Source organism: Coturnix japonica, chromosome 1 (assembly GCF_054131305.1).
Source record: "Coturnix japonica strain WE chromosome 1, WE-NBRP24, whole genome shotgun sequence".
NCBI classification, from domain to species: Eukaryota; Metazoa; Chordata; class Aves; order Galliformes; family Phasianidae; genus Coturnix; species Coturnix japonica.
Genome location: NC_140663.1, coordinates 103,494,370 through 103,516,067, shown reverse-complemented (window position 1 = coordinate 103,516,067; position 21,698 = coordinate 103,494,370). Strand labels below are relative to the sequence as shown.

General features: G+C 41.9%; 1 protein-coding gene across 2 annotated transcripts in view; it reads right to left on the bottom strand.

Annotated features, from left to right (window-relative positions):
- Nucleotides 1–21,698, bottom strand: part of SRPX (sushi repeat containing protein X-linked) — a 33,304-nt gene continuing 11,606 nt past the window's right edge. Inside the window, exons 2-10 of one of the 2 annotated variants that reach the window (XM_015884536.3) lie at nucleotides 17,812–17,871; nucleotides 11,686–11,877; nucleotides 10,915–11,091; nucleotides 4,635–4,761; nucleotides 4,044–4,165; nucleotides 3,218–3,397; nucleotides 2,633–2,766; nucleotides 1,767–1,888; nucleotides 1–535 (exon numbers count right to left, since the gene is read on the bottom strand). In XM_015884536.3, the coding sequence (XP_015740022.2) occupies nucleotides 355–535; nucleotides 1,767–1,888; nucleotides 2,633–2,766; nucleotides 3,218–3,397; nucleotides 4,044–4,165; nucleotides 4,635–4,761; nucleotides 10,915–11,091; nucleotides 11,686–11,877; nucleotides 17,812–17,871 (1,295 nt within the window). In that variant the 3' untranslated portion in view covers nucleotides 1–354. The remainder of the gene's footprint in view (nucleotides 536–1,766; nucleotides 1,889–2,632; nucleotides 2,767–3,217; nucleotides 3,398–4,043; nucleotides 4,166–4,634; nucleotides 4,762–10,914; nucleotides 11,092–11,685; nucleotides 11,878–17,811; nucleotides 17,872–21,698) is intronic. The other variant, XM_015884546.3, reaches the window with a different exon arrangement.

Sequence of the window (21,698 nt, the reverse complement as noted above, 5' to 3'; positions counted from 1 at the left end):
TTTCTTTGCAAAACAATATTTTATTAATAAAAGACTTATAAAACAGGAAGAAAGAATTTTACACTGAATGAAAAATCCAAAATAAACCCCCAGGAGACGTACCTCAATTCTTTGATGTCTGTACAAGTAATTCTATTGGGTAGCAATCCTACATACACGTTTCTCTAAAGATACTCTTTGAAAGTACAAAAAAGCATCATGCATACGCCCATGCAGAGCAGCTACACAGACATAACGATACACACAACAATTCTGTACATCAGTGATGAAAAAGCCATGCTTTCTGTAGCACCGAGGGTAGAATTATCTGGATAAAAAAATTCACTGGCAAAATGCTAGCCCTGCAATTCTGAATTAAGGACATGACTGGCCAATTTCTGCTTGCAGTTTCATCTCTTCTTTTCTCAAGGGAAAATTGTCAATAAGTGCAAAGAGCTCAGCTGGTGTTGCTGGGAAAGGATAGCGTTCCTTGTCCATTCCATGCTTGTCCATCACCACAATGTTGAAATTATAATGGGGGATCCTCAACAACAGCCTATCCCAAGAGCAAAAGGAAACAAAGACAAAAAAGTGCTGCAGATATTGACTGGGAAAAAAAAAAACAAAAACCAACCCAAACCATTCTGTAATTCTTTGATATGATTCTATGATGGTGATGGAGCTAAAGCATTAAAGGTAGACAATACTGTTTCTCTGCTGCCACATAGTACAAAACCACGATGAGAAAAAGCAGAACAAAATGATTTAAGTCAGTTCTCATTACTTTCTGCTAGTAACTAATTTACCTACTAGTAACTCCAACTTTGGAGATCAAAAGCCAGCACTAATCAGGGCAGAGTCCTTTCCTTTGCAGTGGTTCCTGGACTTCTTTCCTTAAATTACTACCACTTATCCTGCCAAATAGGCCTTTGATTTTGGCTCTTGGAGTCTTCCTATCCCTAGGCAGAGTTGACACTTGAAATCTCCCTTTTCAGTGAGAACCAACTCCCTGCCAGGTCAAAACCAAGCCAAAACACTTCGGACACCTCAATAAAATTGATGAACGTCTGTCAGGATGAGGAGGCTGAGTTCATTTGCCCTTTGAAATGTGGTCCATGTCACACCTGCACGTGGGACTTCAAAGAGCACCCACTGCTTACCTTCTGGCCTGACCACAGCCTCCAGCAGGGTTGCATAGATGGGTGGCCTGGGGCTATCCTTGCCAAGTGATTGAAGGCAGCTGGGTGTGCACCAAGCCAATTCCAGCACAATACAAGTGTGTTTGTAATCAGTGTTTCCAGTGACAGTACCCAAAAACATAAAGGCATAACATCCCTCCATCCCTGGAGGTGCTCAAGAACAAGGTTGGATGGGGCCCTGGGCAGCCTGAGCTGGTGGGGTGCAGCCCCGGTAAAAGCAGGGGTTGGGACTGGGTGGGCTTTGAGGTTCCTTCCAGACCAAGCCATTCTGTGATTCTCTGATAAAGGGATACACAGAGATCTTACCTGAATTAGCATCATTAATGGAGCAGAGAGGCAAGGAAGACACAGACAATTTAAATACAAAACACGCTCTTAATTTCATAAATCCCAAATGCCCAGGAATTTTCAATAGCTCTTGCAAGTTAGTAGTGAGTAGATAATGAAAATTACTCATACAATCTACTTGCCTTCCAGTGTCTAGCTCAATACAGTAAAATGCCTGTTTAGATAATAAAATGCAGGAATTCAAAACCAATATGTTATCTATGCTGTAGCCCATATAACAACAATCAAACCTTATTTTACCTGAGTTGCAGTGCAAGTGAAGGGGGAAGCAGCTTTACACCTATTCTTCCTATCTGTGCTGGGAAGATACCAACCAACTCAACAACAGTAACATGTCGGAGGTCTAAGCCACACTGTGCTGGCTGGAGGAGTTGAAAGAAGAAAGAGACAGGTTAGCAGAGAGAATGCAGTTGGTGTGAGTGTTCACATAGAAGCTGAACTTCTCAAGTTAGCAAGATGGTTTAAGCTGAAATTTGTGCAGGGGCTACTAGATGAAGGATTCTAAAGAACACCACCAGAGACCACCACCACAAGTACTGTAATGACATAAAAAGACGCCAAGATTTGTTACAAAATACCACAGTGGCACCTCCAGTGTTCTGGGTGATTTTTATCTATGCTGAGCCTCTGGTCTTCTGTCTGCTGGTAAATAATATTTCTAGAGCTTGTTGCACTTCTTCACACTGTAGTTACAGACCCCAGACTCATATTGCATGAACTGTAACCACTGAAGTGCTGGATGTTTCTTCCTAGCTCTAGGAACTGAATGAGGGAATGATTATTTGAGTATAGGTTTAATATTAATTGATGCTGAGAGCATGGAAGAGGGACAGAACTGGCTGGATTTGAGTAACTACTCAGAGGCACTACAATCCAGAACAGAGTTGAACTGGAAAACAGGGAGATGATGTTTAAACTCAGGCATATGTAAAAAGGATTAATCCAGAACCACTAGTACTCTACTACCAGTAGATCCTCTACTGTCCAGAATGTCTTAGCTGAAGTTTGCTGGTTTATATCAACAGCAGAGCTTATCCTATCACATGTCTAAGTAAAAAAATTAAAAAGCTACAACCCCCTGCAGCCCACCCTGGACTGTGTTTTACCTGCAGCATTCCCAGCTGCATCCTGTAGAAGAAGTTAGCTGCAGTAGGAGTTGAAATAATTAGCAGTCTCCGCTTCTCATAAAATTGATCCAGAAGTGCAGCTGCAGTCCTCACATTCACATTAATATTCATGGCTGGAATTAAATTTAAAAGAAAAGTTATAGAGAATACTAAAACCAGATCAATTTCTAAAAGGATGATCAAGTGTCAGATACAGAAACACAGGAACAAGAGAATAATAAAGAAAAAACGGCTGAAAGAGTGACCTCATTGAAGCCAACTGTTTCATCTTAAGCTATAACATGGCTTACAAAATGATTTGATTGCAGTACGTGAACTTTTGTATAAAGACCTGGGCTGAAACACACTATCAATTGTAAGGCACCTTTGTTATCCCAGGAATAAAACAGCCAAAGGTGGCAGGTGCTTCAGATCTGAGAGTGGATTGGCAGGGAAAATGAAGATGTTTTTTATCTGAAGGGCATTCAAGTTGTAGCTGTATTTGACTCCAAGCCTCTTCCCCAGGTCTCACTTCTGTGAGAACCATCATAGCCCTTTCAGTAAAGCAGCAAAATACTCACTTACGTGCACAGGTTGGCTCCGCTCCTGACCACCCCAAATTGTACTGGCACACTCTAGCTGGGCTGCCTTGCAGCTCATAGCCTCCAATGCACGAAAATTCACATGTAGCACCATAATTATTTCCATCACCTGAACACTTGATGTAGCCATTATCTGGAGCATTTAGTTTCACACAGCGCCTGACTTTAAGAAAGAAAGACAAGACATGGAGAGGGGGGGAAAAAAAAATGCAGGACATGAACCACAGCCAACAGCATACCAATATGGAAGATGTTTTTTCTTTTTACTGTCTCTCTTGTTAAAGTCAATATGCAAAAAAAAATATGACCAAATAAAAGCTCTTCTTAGTATCATATATAAGCTAAAGGGACGCAGATATCGAGGTGTGTGTGTGTGTGTCACTGTAGTATATGGTAACAAATGGCCATAGAGCACAAAGAGATCTCATCATGTCTGCAGATTCAACTGCAGATTTCAAGACCTGGACTTGTGAAAAGTCAACTCTTCTTGACAGATGGGAGGCACAGCTGTAAAGCTCCTTCAGCTACTTGATTCAGCAGCTGACATCCTCAACAGTATGGAGAAGGATGGATCACTAGAGTCTCTCCTTGACTTGCAGTATGCCAGATGCACACCCTGCTGTGGGTCTGGCCGTCGGGGACACAAGCAAGATGGTACATTCAGTTGCATAGTCAATATAAACATTAAATACATGTATGTGTGCATATGCACAGACAAATACAAAGGTAGACAGGGACACTTCTAAAACTGCCTACTAAGCCAGGTGCACATCGTTAACTGTATCTGTAGTGTAGAAGAATATTCTTACCTCTGACTTTAACAAGGAATTTGCAAGTGCCCTTATTTTCAGCTCTGTCATACACAGTATACTGGATTTTGTGGTCGCCTTCTGGAAAATGTGACCCTGGTGGCAGGCCTTTCAAAATAACACTAAAAGAGGAAATAAAACGGGACAGGCATTCATAAATTCACTGGTACTCTCCTACTTCCAACACTATAAAAGCCTAAAGAGTGAAGTCTAGGGCATGCTGAGTCTATCCAGCCATTTTACATGGCTAATTAATGAGAGTAAGCACAGGAAGAAGCTGCATAGCAGGGACCAGGTCAGTCACACATGCTGCCACCAGCCCCACTCATAAAGGTCCCATTCCATTGACAAAAAGGGAGCAGGGCAGTCAGGGCCTGCTTGCTTCTTATAAGACAATTCATAGTGTATCTTAGCATAATGTAATGCCCAAAAGAACCTAACTTAAGCTTCCATATCGTTATACAAGAAAAACCTGAAAAGGCTCATCCTATTTCTTTTCTTCCAGGAGCAATCCCCAGCCAAGGCTGTAGTCACTCATCTGACAAGTCTGCATGGGATATTTCCCACAGACATCTATGGATTTCTACCTACTCTGTCAAAATCCCATCAGCGGTGTCCCTTCCCTCCGGGGTATCCCAGAACACTCTGGCCGTCAACTTGTTGGGCTCCGCAGTTTTCTCCTTCACGCTTGGGCACTGGATTCTCGGAGGTTCTGTATCTGTTGAAATAAACCTCAGAGAAATGGGCACCTTTGCATTTGTTAGAACTGCTCTTTTTCTTTGTAGTTACCATCCTGCTGTCAGCGTAACCATATTCAGCTGGCCTCTTCAACACCAGAGATGACCCAACCAATGCAAAGGGAAGCCTGTGCTTCTCACCTTTTTGGAACAAGTGTAATAGATGACAATGATCCTCATCACTCCCCCCACCCCCAAAAAAAGCCTAATGGAAACTTAGTTTTATATAAATTTATTTGAATAGTGATGAATTAGAACTTCATTTAGCTTTGATCTGTAAGGAGTGATGCTTAAGAGTACCCACAGAGCCTGGACCTTCTGCTCACCTGCTCTGCCTCTCCTTGTGCATCTGTGCAGAGGCTACTGTGATTAAGTACATTCATTAAGCACTGAACAAAGATCTGTTTCTGTGTGTTAACTTTGTGCATTACCATCAACTTGCTGGTTATTTTTCCTGCAGCAGTGGAAAAAGAGTAATAAATAACACCAAACTGACAAAATTGTCAATTCTGTAGAGAATTACTGCTGCATTTTATCACATAATTCTGGTAATAATGCCTTACAGGTAATAAATGAATAACAAAGCAGATCAAGTACGTTTTGAAAGCCTGATTAAGTGCTAATAGAACATTGTGACTATTATTAAGGAGTACGAGAACAGTGATGATGATAAAGAATCCTGATGCTGGATAAAGGTGACACACGACTGCTTGCCTTTCTTTGCTACTACTACCTTAGCAAACCAAGTCCAAACACCATAACAATTATTAAAACATCCACCTTTAATTACTTAGTCTTTGTCTTGTTGATCATCTCTTGAACTGTGCCCAAAATAAAGTCTAAATACATGAAGTCACACTTAAAAACAAGCAACAAGACAGGACTGCTCTTTACCTGCAAGTACATGACAATCCCTAAAACGCTGCTCAAATTTACAGGGTGGCAGGCCTTCATTTCTCATTTGCATGACAAAGATAAAGCAAAATCTGCCTCTTTCAATTAAAAAAAGAAATGAGAAAAGCTTTGGGTCTTTATAAAGCAACGAATTCATAACATAACACTACAGACCTTCATATACTAAAGCAACACACAGTGTCTTCCATCAGTTTAACATATTGCAGTACTGCAGCCCTGCTATACTCCCTTCAAGCTTTAATAGTATTTCAGGAACTTGACCACCTCCAAAGCTGGCTTCCATTTATTTATTTTTAATAAGAAAAGATTATTCCTTTAACTCTGAATGCTTTGTGAGACACTTCATGGCAGCTCTGCCCTCCTCTACAAAACTACATTGCTCTCAGTAATCCACTGCCAAATTAAGATGAAAACCAACCAGATCTTACCAAGTCCTCTTCTGTGCCTGGTGAGTTTGCTGTGGCTACAGCTCAGCACCGTGGTACTGACAGTATAAATTAAATAAACACAGTGAGGGAACAAAAGTCAGAATGGCATTTAAGACCCAATGCTTTAAGCACTTCATAGTTTCATAGTTTCGTGCGGGTTGGAAGGGACCTTAGAGATCATCGAGTCCAGCCCCCGGGATTCGAGCCTCTGTGTAGCAGAGCGGCACTTCTACCACTTGCGCCACAAGGGGGATTCAAACTCCGGGCCCCAGTGTTGCAAGGCGTGTTGCAAGGCGGCGTCCTTAACCACTGCGCCACCGGGGCACACTTCATTCATTCAAAACCTCGTTCCATTGTTTAGCACAGAGCAGACCGGCTGGCACAAACCTGCTCAGACTTCCATATCATAAAGACAAACAATGCAGTTAGTGCAGGAAAGAAACCACTAGGCACCCTCTGGGGGAAGCATAAGACTGCTGACTGCTGGGGAGGGTTCAGCAGAGGGGAAAAGAGACCCTAGAAGCTGTGAATCATCACAGTCTCTTTCATAGCAAGTATTCCTGGGCAGGGTTGGAGGCAGGATGCTTTGCAGGGCACTCTGACCTCATATGGTTCTTAACACTTCTGCTGTGTCACTGCTGAAAGAACGATGGCACTTCAAACTGATTTATTTAAGCTGTCTGGCAGGGCTGTATATTTACTGGATGAGACTTGCCAGGAAGGTTTATACTGTAGGCAGGGAAATAGAATTTCCACCAAGAATAAAAAAAGAAAAAATAAAAATCATTGGAGCTATTCGGCCACTGCTCTTCCTGTATTCTTGTCAATTGTTGCTTTCCTTGGCTTCCCAGCAATGACTGGTACACTGCCCTATGCTCAGAAGCGGTGTTGCAGAAATCATATCATATCCAATGTTAGAAGGGACCCATTAGCACCATCAAGTCCAACTCCTGGCTCCACACAGGACCACCCAACAATCAGAGTTGGCCAAACCTTTCTTGAACTCTGGCAGCTTGGGGCCGTGACTGCTTAAGTCAGGAGGTTAGCAGAGGAGCATTCAAAGCTGCCTTTTGAACTTCGTTGAGAAAATGTTACGTTTTCAAATAGCTTTTACACTTATTCTCTTTCATGTACTAATGGCCATATTAGCAACATCAACAACCAAATGTAAAGATTGTGTTGACTGCCTTTCTTGTCTGTTTCTTGTCTTTCTTGTCTGCTGTTTGCTTGTGAGCGGGGGATGATGAGAGGACTTAGCAGGACAGAAAGAGAAGGGATAGTATTCAGTGGCCAGTGCTCATTCAGGAATCTGCTGTCACATACAAACCGTGCTATTAGTGCTTGATGGCTGGACGCTAATTCAAAACATCATTGTGTGTCAAAAAACAAAGAGATGAAGAAACTGGAAATCGTGAAAGGGTAAATGAAAAACACTGTTCTGTCCTCCACAAGGCACTGCTCTGTATTTCAAAACATCCATTATCATTGCCTGTATAATTAATGACTCAGAGTGCAAAGCCTGTTTCAGACATCAGTAGTTGAAAGCTGTTTGTTAACCACCTATCAGTACAGTCTTCCTAGGATGTGAAAAGAAGGACTTAGCATGGTGACAGCCATTTACCACAGCCTCTGCTATAAAAACAGCAGGAACCAAAACCTTCATTGAAGAGGAGGGGAAAAAAAAAAAAAAAAAAAAAGGAAAAATAAAAAAAGAAAAGAGACGTTTTTAACTCTTCTGAAGAAAATTCCCTATTTCAGTCTATGTTACAGCAAATTAAAGAAGTAATGGAAAAATTATTCAAGTGAATATTGGCATTTTAATCTAGCTGATGCAGCAGCTACACTTTGAGTTTTTTCCTTCAGTTCAGCATCACGAAGGATATCATCCCTCTTATAGGAGGGAGAGGGGATGAGCTGCTTTGTTGGAAGTTAATATCCACTGTCTATAAGGGCTCCCATAAGCAACTGTTAAAACACACCTAATTTTCTTGAAGAAAAATAGCATCTCTTTTTCCTCCTTTTAATGAAAAAGTTACTACAAGCAACAATAATCGCCTGACGCTACATTGATCTTCTATGTTGCTGTGAACAACAAGAATTTTTGTGCAAAATCACTTAAGGGTGCAATTATAGTATTAAAGTTCAGAGGGAAGCCCTGTGTTTCCAACAGTGTCATGGTTTTGTAATTTTGTAATTTTGCTATCAGTATTCCACATCATAACATCATGTCAAGTATGGATACTTCTGTTGAATGTGCAGTCCACAGAAGAAGACTACATATCCCAGAGAACAACAGGAGTAACAATAAGTCACGGGACCAGGACTCTATATAATCTCGTTCCCAGGCTGGAGTGCCCTCCTTCTTCTCTCGAACTTCTCGGAGAGTGGGAAGCGTTCCAGCCGTGTCGCCTAGAGTTCACAGTAGGCCTCTCAGTTTTCGGAGACTCTCTCTCTCTGTTTCGTTCGATTTTGTTAGCCTTAATTATATTATATTGTGTTATCTTGTATTTCGATATCATATTTAGTAAAATAAGTTTTTCCTCCTTAGATTGTCGCTGTTTTATCCCACTCCCCTTTTCCCCCTCCTTTCCAGGCCCCGGGGGGGGGGGGGCGTGGGGTGGCTTCCCCTGTCACGGGCATAGGTAAATCTAAGTAACCCGTGACAAACAGTTATAAATTCAGCTCTGTAGTAATTCCGCTACACTTTATGCCAATACCCGCAGTGTCCCCAGACCTCTGCCAGCCAGCGATATGAACTTCACGCGTAATCACAGGTATGGGCTGGTAACATTCCTTCTGAGTCACAGAATGGTAGAATATTCTGAGTTTGAAAGGACCCACAAGGTCCTTTCACATGAGGAAGAGCATGTTCAGCTGGTTCTCTTTGGCCCAGTTCACTAACAGCTTTTCTGTACTAGTGAACCACGCTAAGGAATGTGTGCTAATCACACTGCATTGTGCTTTGAAGGTCATGTCTGGTCACAAAGAATTCCTATCTTACCTGTCAAGAGGTAGAAAGATAATCTTAGTTAACAGCTTGCTAACTGCTTAACTCACTATGTAGGTGCAAAAACAGCATGCAAAAGGTTTGAAAGGGTCTTCTTCACACCACGTGGTATTACCCTGCATAGTTGGAATAATACAAGTGTATAGTTGTAATTACAGAGTAAATAGCCAGAGGGTATCTAAGGAAAGACTCACCAGTGCTGAGGCTTTCAGTCAAGATGGATGCTCACCACAAGATATCCACAAAGAAGCAGTCTCCAAAAAGAGATGCTACCTGAGTGGTAGTCAGCCCTTAAATGGGATCTAGGAGAGGTGGAGTCAAGATTCAGCCCTTCCAGGAGTACAGCTGAATTACCTCCACCTGTGCTCATGCAGCTGACTTGTTGCTTGCCTCAGATGGTTAATCAGAGGTTCAGGCTGTGATCAACAGTTTCCCTTATATACCCAATCTTAAATAATGCTGTTACTTGGTTAGTTTAGACTTGCAATCTTACCCTATGCAATAACCAACGTTATTTTGGAATAAAAAAGAAGTGGAAGTGTAACTCTAAGCTTTTCTTACTTTTGCCTAAGATAAACTTGCTTACTTTCTACAATGCAAGTCAGCATAAGCACAATGATGCCAAAAACAGAAGAGGCTCTGAAAGAGCCAGGAAATACAGAAAACATTTAATGATTCCCAAACTTGAAAGGATTTTTTTTTCTTCCTCCACCCACGCCACAGAGAAGGGACATGGCTCATTTCTGTAAACAAAAATGACACCACAAACAGGCTGGACATAAGCAGCAGGATTATTCATACATTTGTACAACAAGTAACAGGAAAAATAAATAAATCTCCAAATGTGAAGCCTCAGTGGAGAGACTCCAAATTTATTTACTCACCTAGAGTGAGCAGCACGCACTCTGAGGAAAACCAAGATACCATACACAAAAAACACTGAGCACAAATATCCTACCACCCACAAGCTTAGATTACTGGTAGCCAAGTCAGATGGCTAAACAGTACTTTTCTTTGTGGGCAGCTGTTGAACCTTTCTCTCAGAGAGTGGTCAGGCACTGGAATGGCTGCCCAGGGGGAGGTAGTGGAATCGCTGTCCCTGGCAGTGTTCAAGAGGCGTCTGGATGAGGAGCTACAAGAGATGGTTTAGTGGTTTGCTGTAGCTACAGTAATGGGAGGATGGTTGGACTACATGATCTTGTAGGTCCTTTCAACCTTGTGATTCTATGATTCTGTGATTCTATTAACAGCAGCTGAGACTTCACTGCCTATCTGCCGAATCTTGTCAGTTGGAAGAAAAGTTAAGTCTCAATATTTTTTTCTGTCCTGATTGATTTATGGATATAAAACCAATTCTACTAACTGAGATTCCCATGAGACTGGCAACTCCATAATGGAAATTGCTGGCGAAACACATGTGAAACTAAGACTAGCTCACTATGGTCACCATCATGACGACTACAATCCATCCATACTCTCTGGGACTAGCTGGAAGACTGTGATACCAAGAAACAAAAGCAAGAGGGAAAGTCAGAAAAAGGAGTCAGTGTCCAACTCATCTAGGGAAATATCACAGAGCAGACAGAGCATCCTACTTTGAGGCGCTGGCCCAGCTGCTCAGAGAAGCTGTGGTGCCCCATCCCTGCAGGCGCTCAAGGCCAGGTTGGATGGGGCCCTGGGCAGCCTGAGCTGGGGGGGGCAGCCCTGCCCAAAGCAGGGCGTTACTCTGGGCGGGCTTTGAGGTCCCTTCCTTCCAGCCCAAACCATTCTGTGATTCTACTTACCCACACAGGAAGCTGGTCGGCCACTCCAAGCTTTGTTGTCCATGCATGTCACTATGCGGTCACCTTTCAACTGGTACCCTGGTGAGCAGTAGTACTCGCACCTGGAGCCAAAGTAGGCACCATCCAAGCACTTAAATCCCCCATTGGTTGGCATGGAGAGCGTGGGGCAGCGCTTCTCTGAAACAGAGAAGAAAGAGTTCTGAAAACCTGTTGATACTCCCTTAGAATAATGTCCCAGAGGTACTGCAGAGAAATAAAGGCGCAGCTACCAAGCAAATTCCCACATGAGGTTTTTGCACTTTTCTTATTTAACTTATTTATCATCTCTTATATTCAATTTTACACACACATTAGCCCAATGCAGTATTTATATGAGGAAGATAGCACGTACACGTATGTTTTACTGCAAGATGTTTTACTGCAAGAGCCCACTTAAGCACCTGATAAAAATTGCATCAGCTTACAAAATCCACAATGGACAAGTTTTAAAGCTCTTTTCATAAAACCCTTCAAGCAAATAAAAATCCCACACTCGTAAAATGTTGTCCTCTTTGTCCTCCACTTCACTTGTGATACTTATCACACCATGTACCACTGCAAGACCTTCAGGTGACAAGCCAGTCTACACAGCCCAGCATACTGCCCACGACTAAAACAAAACAGCCACCAAAGATGACTGTTTCACCTTGTTAGTGCTTAGGACTCACAGGTTTCGGCTACACTGAGTACAAAGATGAGCAGAGCTCAGTGCTCACTGAGTGCACTACTTACGTTTGCACAGCACTTTCCCAGACCAGCGTTTACTTGACTGACAGATGAGCTGCTGAGGGCCATGCAGTTCATAGCCTTTTTGACAACGGATATCACATCTTGTCCCCAGCACATTCTTGTAATATTCCCCTTGAGGTGTCCTGCAGTTTGCATAACCATGTTTCACCTTAATGGGAGAGCACCACGGTGTTTCTAGCACAGAGAACAACAATAAATGTACATGGCACTTCACAAAATGTAAAAGGTCAGACACAAATGTAAAAGCATCTTCATACAAGGTCACTGAGAAGAAACAGAAAAAAAATGTTTTATATAAAAAGTCTCCAATTCTCAAAAGTGGAGACATAAAAGCACAGCAAGGGCTACTCAGTACTTACACATGTGCAGGTCAGGTCTTCAAAGACTGGTGGCTCTTTTTTATTACAAACATTATAGATCACAGTCAGTAGATTGGGGCAGGAAGCGTTGGGTTTTTTTGTCCATGGAATAAGTGTGCCACCATGTGGACACCTTGATGACAGACAGATCTTTCTTCCTCTTGTGTTTAAACTAAGAAATCTGCTGTAGTGACACAAGTTTTCATTGGTGACTGACCAACAGCTACAGCCAGTTGGTCTGGCTGTAGCTGTTATCTTTGCAACATGTAGCTCTTGTGCTGCCTGCTGAAACAGTGATTTGTGCAGTAGAGAACACTGCCTTGGATGAACTTTGCAACAGTTCAACCTCTAGGACGTTTAGAGAGGATGTCACCTCCTTAAATCTCATTATCAGTAAATCAAGCCTGTACGTATACATACCCCTCACACCAGATCAACCGTTCAAGTTTGGCTCCAATTTTGCAATATTAATTTCCAAGTTAGCACTCAGGGTTAAAGTTGTAGTGACAAGCATGCTACACCCTTACAGCCCTCTGTGGTTCTCTGGTGATACACGGAAACATCCACATACTCATTGGATTACCAACATGAAATAGCCTTCTACCAGCAAAGCTGGACAGAATCACTGCCATGATGAAACTTGAAGGCAACTGTCCAGCCCAACAGATCAACTGAAGAACTCTCAAGAAAAATCTAAATGTATTCTGCTCTTTTTGGTAGTAATTTTCAGTGTCCAACCACAAAGTGTGCATTCGGGCACAACACATGTATTGGACAGCACTAAAATCTGTACCTCTTCCTGTCAAATCCTTCAGACGGCATCAGTGCTTGTTGATGATCATACACATAGCACATGTACATAAAAAAAGGGATGCTCTTCACCTCAAAGATGGGGGGTGGACCACATTTCCCTAAAAACAAGGAAACATGGCTCATAGTACGTGAATTGCCTTCTCACTGCTCCTGGATGCAGGACAGCAGTGTGGATGCATCTACAGAATGAGAGGAAAGACAGAGTTGTGCTGGGACTCGGTGGCTAATGCTTCTGCCAAATTTGTGGGAAAAAGGAAAACACAAATGTAGATGAAACTGTGTTTTTAGTAATAGGTCAGAACTTCAAAGTAGTCATGATGTGTGGAGGATTTCTCTCCATACAGAGTGGGTGCATTATCAAATAATGACTTCCCCTTCACAAAGATCCGGAACCTTTGTTGAGCTTTAGCAGCAGCACAGATGAAGAAAGCACTGGGTTTTGTGCTTTGGGCAGCTTTTCAGTCGGAGTTTCCGACCCAAGCAGTGACTAAGTCTGCTGCTTCTCAGCTCCAAGACCTGAAAAGGACAGACCCAGAGGGACGGAGGGACCATAAGGTACAAGAGCTGACAGCTCCTGTAATCCTGTGTGACACACAGTGGCAGATGCGACATGCAAGGACTTACAGAATTCTATAAGAGATGCAACAACAACCAAAAATAAAAAGAAGAAAAAAATGTAGAGAAAGAGTTTTAGCCTTCATCCTCACCAGTTCACAGTACACACTTAAAAATAACTTCTGGAAAAAAAGAGCACTTTGGCAGATGTTCACTTCTAACTCTTTATTCTCATAGTGGTTAGGTACATGTTCTACACAATTGGGATCAGCTTCAAATACAAAAACCAATACAGCCTCTTATAGTTCACATTCAGCATAGAATGTCTCCAGGCCGTACTTACACTTTCCCAGTGGAAATCAGATTTTCCACCTATGTTTTGCTGTGTCAGTCCTGGAGAAACTGAAAGTGCACTTTGAGGATGGGCATCACAGACTCAGTATCAGACTACAGCCCTGTCCAACAGTGTTGAAGGGATGCAAGTTGGGGATTGTTTCTACTCCAGTCAACTAGGCAATAACATTTATGCCTTAGGTTTCCTTTGGATATCAAGTGTAAACAAACACAACTGACTTGCTTCTTAAAGGACATTAAGATGTACACTTTACAGTGCCATTGGGTGGCCAATCAGAAAAGCAAAGCAGTTGCTTTGGGTATTGCAAACAGCCTGAGCTTTTCTTAGAAACACTGTGGCTGTAAGTAGACAGTTGCCTATATATTTAGAAGAAAAGAAGGAAAAACAATGGCAGGCAGTTAACAAATGCAGTTTACTGCACAAAAGGAAAACTGAAGAATGCCTCCAACAAAAAACTTGTTGTCATTCTGTGGCAGCTATTGATGGTCTACAAGAGAAACAAGGCAAGGTTCCACAGGGAGAGGTAGCGTATCTTTTATCAGAACAAGTAGTACTGTTAGAAATAAAAACAAAAACAGGCCTGCTTTTGGATGCAGATAACTTGAAGAGCTTAGAAGGGGCATCTCTTTGATCTAAAATATTATTATTCTTACTCCAGAACTGAAAGCGATTAGAAGAAAGTCAGTGAGGCAGGAGAAGGGGGCAAGGATCTGGGTCTGGAACAACTGATATTGCTGAATCAAACCCAGCGAACTTGAAAAGCTTTTGTGCCTGAACGCACATCAAACGACACAACAAAGTTTTATTTCAAAGTCTGTTTGTTTTTAAGTGGAGGCACATACTGTTTTTCAAAGGCCAAGCAGCTACATGTGGTATTTAAGGAATATTAGGGCTGGATATGGCCTGGAGAGGTCACGCATCTCCCTCTTGAGACAAGACCAGCCCTGTTTCTGAAGACTTTGGCAACAGGAGAAGTTACAGGTCTCCCAGGCATCTCTTCAGTACTTTCACTGGGGCTCCGTGCAAGCAAATAAAATTAGTGTTTTCAGGTACCAGTCCTAATACATTGCTTAGTAGACAGCTTGCACCACTCCTTATCAATAAGATCTAAGCACAGATTCAGGTTGGGTGGAGAATGGCTTGAGAGCAGCCCTAAGGAGAAAACATCAGGGGTACCGGTTGATGAAAGACTCAACATGAGCTGGCAATGTGCACCTACTGCCCAGAAGGCCAACCATGTCCTGGGTTGCATCAAGAGAAATGTGACCAGGTCAAGGTATGTGCCCCCTACTCTGCTCTCGTAAGACCCCACCTGGAGTACTGCATCTAGGTTCGGCATTCTGGGGCTCCCAACACAAGAAGGACGTGGAGTTGTTGGAGGAGATCCAGAGGAGGGCCATAAAGATGATCAGCTGGCTGGAGCACCTCCCTGATAAGGACTGTCTGGGAGAGCTGGGGCTGTACAGCCTGGAGAAGGCTCCGAGGAGACCTCATAGTGGTAGTGGCCTTCCAGTACCTAAAGGAGGCCTACAGGAAAGCTGGGGAGGAACTTTTAAGAAGGGCAGGCAGTGAAAGGATGAGGGGAAATGGCTTCAAACTGAAAGAGGATATGTATTAGATACTAGATATTAACAAGACATTCTTTACTGCGAGGATGGTGTGACCCTGGAACAGGTTGTCCAGTGAGGTTGTGGATGCTCCAGACCTGGAATTGTTCAAGGCCAGGCTGGATGGGACTTTAAGCAATCTGTTCTAGTGGCAGCTTGTCCCTGTCTACAGCAGGGGGGAGGGAACTAGATGATCTTATAGGTCCCTTTGAACCCGAAGCTTTCTATAATTTTATTAATAAAATACCCTGCATTACAATTTAGTAGTAAAATATTTCAAAGACTCAATTGTGTTTGAAGCCACCAAAAACAGGTAGCAAGCAGAAATGGCTGAAACCACAAAGTTAACTTTACAGTTGGGGCTACAGTTTCATCATTATAGTATCTGAGGGGAAAAATGTACAGAAGGATCTCAGAGCAGCTGGCACTGGGGCAGTGATGAACATAGGAACTGCTGTACTCAAGAAGGTTTTCCTCATAAAATATGATCCCAGGCAGCCCTGCCAATTGGCAGGAATGAAAGCATTTTCTAGAGCATCATTTCCCTCAGCCTCTCAGTGCTGTTTAAACACCAGTCTGTTTTCCTTCATAACCTGCATGCAAAATGCCCTGTTGCATTGGAGGGTGCCCCAGCCAGCAGAGTGGAAGGTTCATCAGTAAAGGAGGAAAAAACTGTGTAAATACTGCAGACACAAAGTCTCAGCAATGTCTATCTCTGGAAAGCTGAGCAAGCTGAAAAACATCCAGATGAAGACAAAGGGGTTTGCTAGGAGGTCAGTTCCTCCCCATAAACAGCAATGTTTTGTTTGCACATGAAAATAAAGATGAACCTGTGTGCTTCCTCACACTGCCTAGTGTGCATGGGGGCAAAGAAAAAACACAGCACTGCTTACACATGTTAACATAAGCTAAGCAAATTTCACTACATATTACTGGGAAGTTTTACTAACCAAGCAATAGGCCATAACCAGACTGCTGAACTGCACATACAAAGAGCAGCTCAGAACACAGCTCCTTAGCCCATTTTTCCCCAGCTTTGTCCTTCTCTACCCTCTTCCCCCCCCACTACCAACTTAAATAAGTATGCTAATGAAGAGTGAAGCTTTTCTGTTCCACGCTTTATACTCCTAGATTCACATTGTCTGATCCTCAACATTTGGCAGTGGAGTTTCCAAGCTGAGGGTAGTTCTTAGTGCCTGTGTGAATGAGTCATTCTGTTTCACTTACCCTCATGACATTTTGGCTGACATTAATATAATCCATGTTGGATCACCATATGAAAGGAATTTATACAGAATCTGCATTTTAACTACTTGCCTGCCCTGGCATTAATTGACATTGATTTATCTTCATGATCTTTGGTATTCTTTTTCTAAGGGTTACACATTAAAAGGCAAAGAAGAATGAGTTTACACAAAGAAAGCTTTAGAGAAATATTTCTGCATGCGTTCAAAAGCAAAATTTTATGCTGAAGTGCTTTATGGGGAGGAATGTGAGAACTTTATGAAAATAGTGATATAATGACTTACCTCTTACTTAAGGCACACAAATTCTCTGCAAGGTATCAATAACATCATGAAACCAAACTGTTTTCAAGTAATCAAAACGAGTACACTCCAATTCTAACAAGTTCGCCCATGAGTTTACAAAAAAGCAACAGTTGCCATTTAAAGTGACAAAAGAAATGCCGTGTTTCTTTATTGTTTGGGCTTCTGAGGAATTCTGGCAGAGGAGGGGGGCTATTGAGACAGACTTTAAGAAGCTGACGTAGTAAATGGAAGATTTACTGGTAGTGGCAAAAAGCTTCTCAGCCTTGCTGAGTAGCAAAACCTTCTGCAATATGGAAGAAAACCTGAATTGGCTTCATAAGCATGTATGCCCATCAGCTCTTTCCTCCAGCTATGTTATTGTTTTCGAATGGAAATGTTCTTTTGTTAAATACACTCCACTTAACATCTCAAACAGCAACTTAAAATTAGAACAATTTTATGGAAAAAAAGTCATGAAAATCAAGTTCTCTTGCATGTACTTCTATACATTACCATCAATGGCCCCAAGCTTTGAGTCGGCTTATCATTGATGGTTTTGTTATAATGTATGAAGCACAAAGAAGAGAAGCTCCTCATAGATTTTCATGATCTTGCAAACTTGAACTTCCAAAGGCAAAGCAGTGCAAGAGTTACTTACTCAGGTGCATAAGAGATGGTGACTGAGACTCAGTCTAACTTCCTTCATTAAAAAAAAAAAAAAAAAAAAAAGGTAAAAAGTAAACCTTGATCTCAAATCCATGGAGGGGAAATAAAGGCAGCAACAACATGGAGCTGGATCTGCAAGATTTTATAATCCATGAGAAGAAAAAGAAGGAAGCTTTCTCTCAGCAATCAGCTGATCCTTATTAGCACATAAGCAAAACATTCACCTTTATATCTACTGCGTGCATATGCATCTTCATCATCTTCAAGGGGTGAAATTCCAGATCCTACAACAGAAAAAATAAGGAGAAAAAACTGCAGCAAGAAAGGAAATATAAATTAATAAAAGAAAGCTTTGCCAAAAGACATGCAAGATTAGAATGCAATAATCTATGCAATGGTATCAGCACGGGCTTCTCTGAAGCTCAGATTCATAGCAGAACCAATTTATAGTGAATTTGGAAGGGGTTAATTGATTTGATAATCAAGTGAAATAAAAACCTTTCTCACTGCTCCTAGGGTATTGTAGTGTAATGCCTCAGTGCACAGTTCCAGTCACAGCTCCTCTGCTATGGAAAGCTCAGCTTCCATGATCTCCTGAGCAGCAGAGGAACAAGTGAAGGGACACTCCAAAGAATTCACTATAAAGTGGTTCCAATAGTGTAAATGGCTGTTAAAAGCCACAAGGCCCATCAGCAGAAGTAAAAAGTGTGTAAGTCAAGAACAAGTCTCATTTAAAATCTGTGATTTTCATACCAAAACCAGAGCACACAAGTTACACTCACACCAAGAACACAGTTTGGTATCAGTCTTCTGCCAAAAGGCTCTACATCTGAAAGTCTCAGAAACCAATGGAACTTTACTTCCTACCTTACCAATATCTGGAAAACATACATTGCTACATCAGTATTTTTTGTTTAACCAATGCATCATTCCCACATCACAACTTTTTTCAACTTGCTTCCCTCTATACATGTTTCCATCTGTGCCGTTGGCTCTAAATTCCCACTTCAGCCACCAGCAGGAAGGCAGCACCCATTCTCCTCCACCCCAGCAGCCAAGGCAGAGGCAATCCCTATTGTACAACAGCAGCAAGCAACTGGTAGGCTAAGCCACTGAGCTAAGTCCACGGCAAACATGGGTACCCTTGCCCTGATCTACTTGCCTTGCTATTTTATTCAAAATGCCAGGAAAGAATAAGGTCAAGCATTCAATGAAATCAGTAAAAAAACACATTTTTTCTGATTCTAAGCTTATTGTTATCACTGGACACTCTTCTACCAACTTTCAGAGGCTTTGAGTTCAGTTCTTATGAAGCTAATTCCTGGTTCTCCCCTGAAATCTTGAGTTTTATATAGCACAAACTTCCTACCACTCAGGAACTGTTTCTCTGGATTCTTTATCTTTGTTGTTGCTGTTGAATTTTTGATGTCATCTTAAAAACTTCTCAACATAAACTTCACTGCATTTGAAATCGGAGCGTATGATTATAAAAAGCCACGCTGGGATCCCTGAGGGCTTCATGAAAACCTTGATATGTAAAATGAAAACCCCACTAAGCATCAATTATTCTGTCAGAAATCGGGATACTCTTCTCTAATGACTTAGCTTTAGAGTTAAAACAGTGAGGTAACATGCTTTAAAGTTGTCCAAATTTTGCCGTGCAGGGATTTAAGCATTTAAATATCAGTGCAAGTTAAGGTTATGTGAGCTCTTACTTAGATACCCTCCCATAGACAAAAAACAATTCAATGTGTTTGAAAGTCTTTCACTAATTGGTCTTATGAAGATGTTCACTGCTCTAAAATAAGGCTCTGTCCTTCAAGATTTGCCACAATGCAGTGTGGGTGAAAACAAAATTATCTCACCCAGAAAGGTATTATTTGATAACTTCCACTTCCTGATCATTTTACAGGTTTCTACCTGTAGAAAGTAGTTTGGCTTCTCAACTAACAGGCAATGTTTCATTGCTATTATTAATAATAACAGACTTGGCTAAATGGATCTGCTGAAGAGTTTTCCCTGCTTTCCATGTGGTGGGTGTCACTCTTATTTTTCCCACGTCTTCTCACATCACCCAGCAGAGTGGGTCCATGCCATGAAGAAACAGCCCCAAGCACAAGGTCCTAGGCACATGCATCTACACCACCATACATTTATACAACAACCATGCTGGACATTCTCCAGCCTTCACACGGTCTTCACCATATTCATGCTGCCTACCCAAGTTGTTTTGATAGAGGCATCCTTACCTAGCGAGGTGTGCCAACACAGTAGTCCACTAGCAAAGCTGGCTCACATCAGCAGGCAGCCCCTGCCTTGGCAGCCATCAGCCCCAACCTGAAGCCTAATTCCTCCTTGCTACTACCCCAGGAGCGACACTGCTATTTTATCTTTTATTTAGCCAAAGGTTTGAACTTACATACATTCAAATTCAACCACCAAACCAGGAAAGGACAAAGTACTGTTCTGTATTCCAAGTGCCAAAATTATCACAGTATAAAAACTGGGTCTTCCCAAGGATGACAAGCAATGAGCTACTTGCTACACTGCATCATGGGACATGGAATAGAAGAATCCTACTGAAACTGGATGTGCACTTTGTCCTGGCAGACTACAAGAAAAACCTCACAAAATATTAATTTTATAGCAGATGCATGTTAACATGTGGAACTTGATGATTCTTTTTATAAAAGGAATAGAGATTTCTTCATTCACAGAATAATCACTGCATGTTTGCAACCATGTTCTCTTTCCTTACATTTTATTAGGGCTGAGTGTTTTAATGCAACTGCAGGCAAGGTAATAGAAAACTCCCAGTTCTGTCCATCACTGACCATCCAGTAGTCTGTGCTGAATTACAATATAACCCATGGATACGGTTGCGAAACAGGGCAGGAGGAGTGGTAACAGTAAGTGTTTAAGCATGCAGATGGATGTAAAGATCCTTGCATAAGTAGAGCTCATTAAAAGAAATTTCATCCTTCTCCAAACATTTACATTTGGTGTTCAACCTGGCAAGCTTATGAGATGCTCACCATGCAATAGCTGCTCATTCGTACTGAGCTTCAACCTGACAGTTTCAAGAGCAATTCTGCCTGTGCTCTGTGCTTGCTGCATTTCCTCCAAGAGTACTGATGTCTGCCTTAGAGATTTAGCTTTATGTTATATTCAAACTTGAAGTCTTAAACATAGCATCACTTCACTTAAATATGTAGTTCAGAACAGATCAGTGCCTTTCAAATTTTGGAACACTGCTGGGAAATGTAAAACAATCAACCAACCCTAAGAATACAGAGCTAATGCCAATGCCCAGCATCAGCTGTAAAGTAATAATGGCGCACACAGAAACAAAGCTAGATAAATGAGCCCAGATAGACTCTTGTCTGCTTTGCAGACATAGCAACACTTGTTATTGGGAGGAAAGAAAAGGCTCATTCCACATGTTCTCTATTCACATTTAGAACAGAGGGCAGTGGTTGAGAATTCATTCGTGATCTCCACATCAGAGTGCTTCACTTTGCATGTAATAACACTTGCACTCACTTTATGATGGTAGTAAAGATGGAAAGCTGGGTTCTTAATCTCATCCTTTACTGGCTGAACGTAATATCCCAGTTCTGCAAGGCTCATATGTAAATGTTATCAGCTTCAGAGGCATTTCAGTATCTGTTTAAAAGCCAACCGCAGAGTCAAGCGTGCTGTAACATCTGGTCTATAAGGCATAAAAAAACCCCACAATAAATGTAAACTTTATTTTGATACAGAAATCAAAGCAGAATACATAGCAGCAGAAGTGCCAGCTGATTCAATAGATACTGACTAGCATTGAACCTTCCCCACAGGTGGCTTGATACAGAAATGCACTTGTATTAAGACTGTTCTTTTTAAGCTGTCTTTCAGATCCATTGCAACTCAAGAGACAATGCTTGCCTTCTCTTTCCTCAAAGGATGTTCCCACTGGCCACACCACTTTTCATTCTCCTGCCTGACTCAATCAGTAATCCTAAGTGTCCCTGCAATGCAGGCAAAAGAACAGAAACCCAGCCATCCCATATTCAGCAAGAGCTGTGATTAAATAAGAAATAGAAGATACCCAGAGAACCCAGTATAT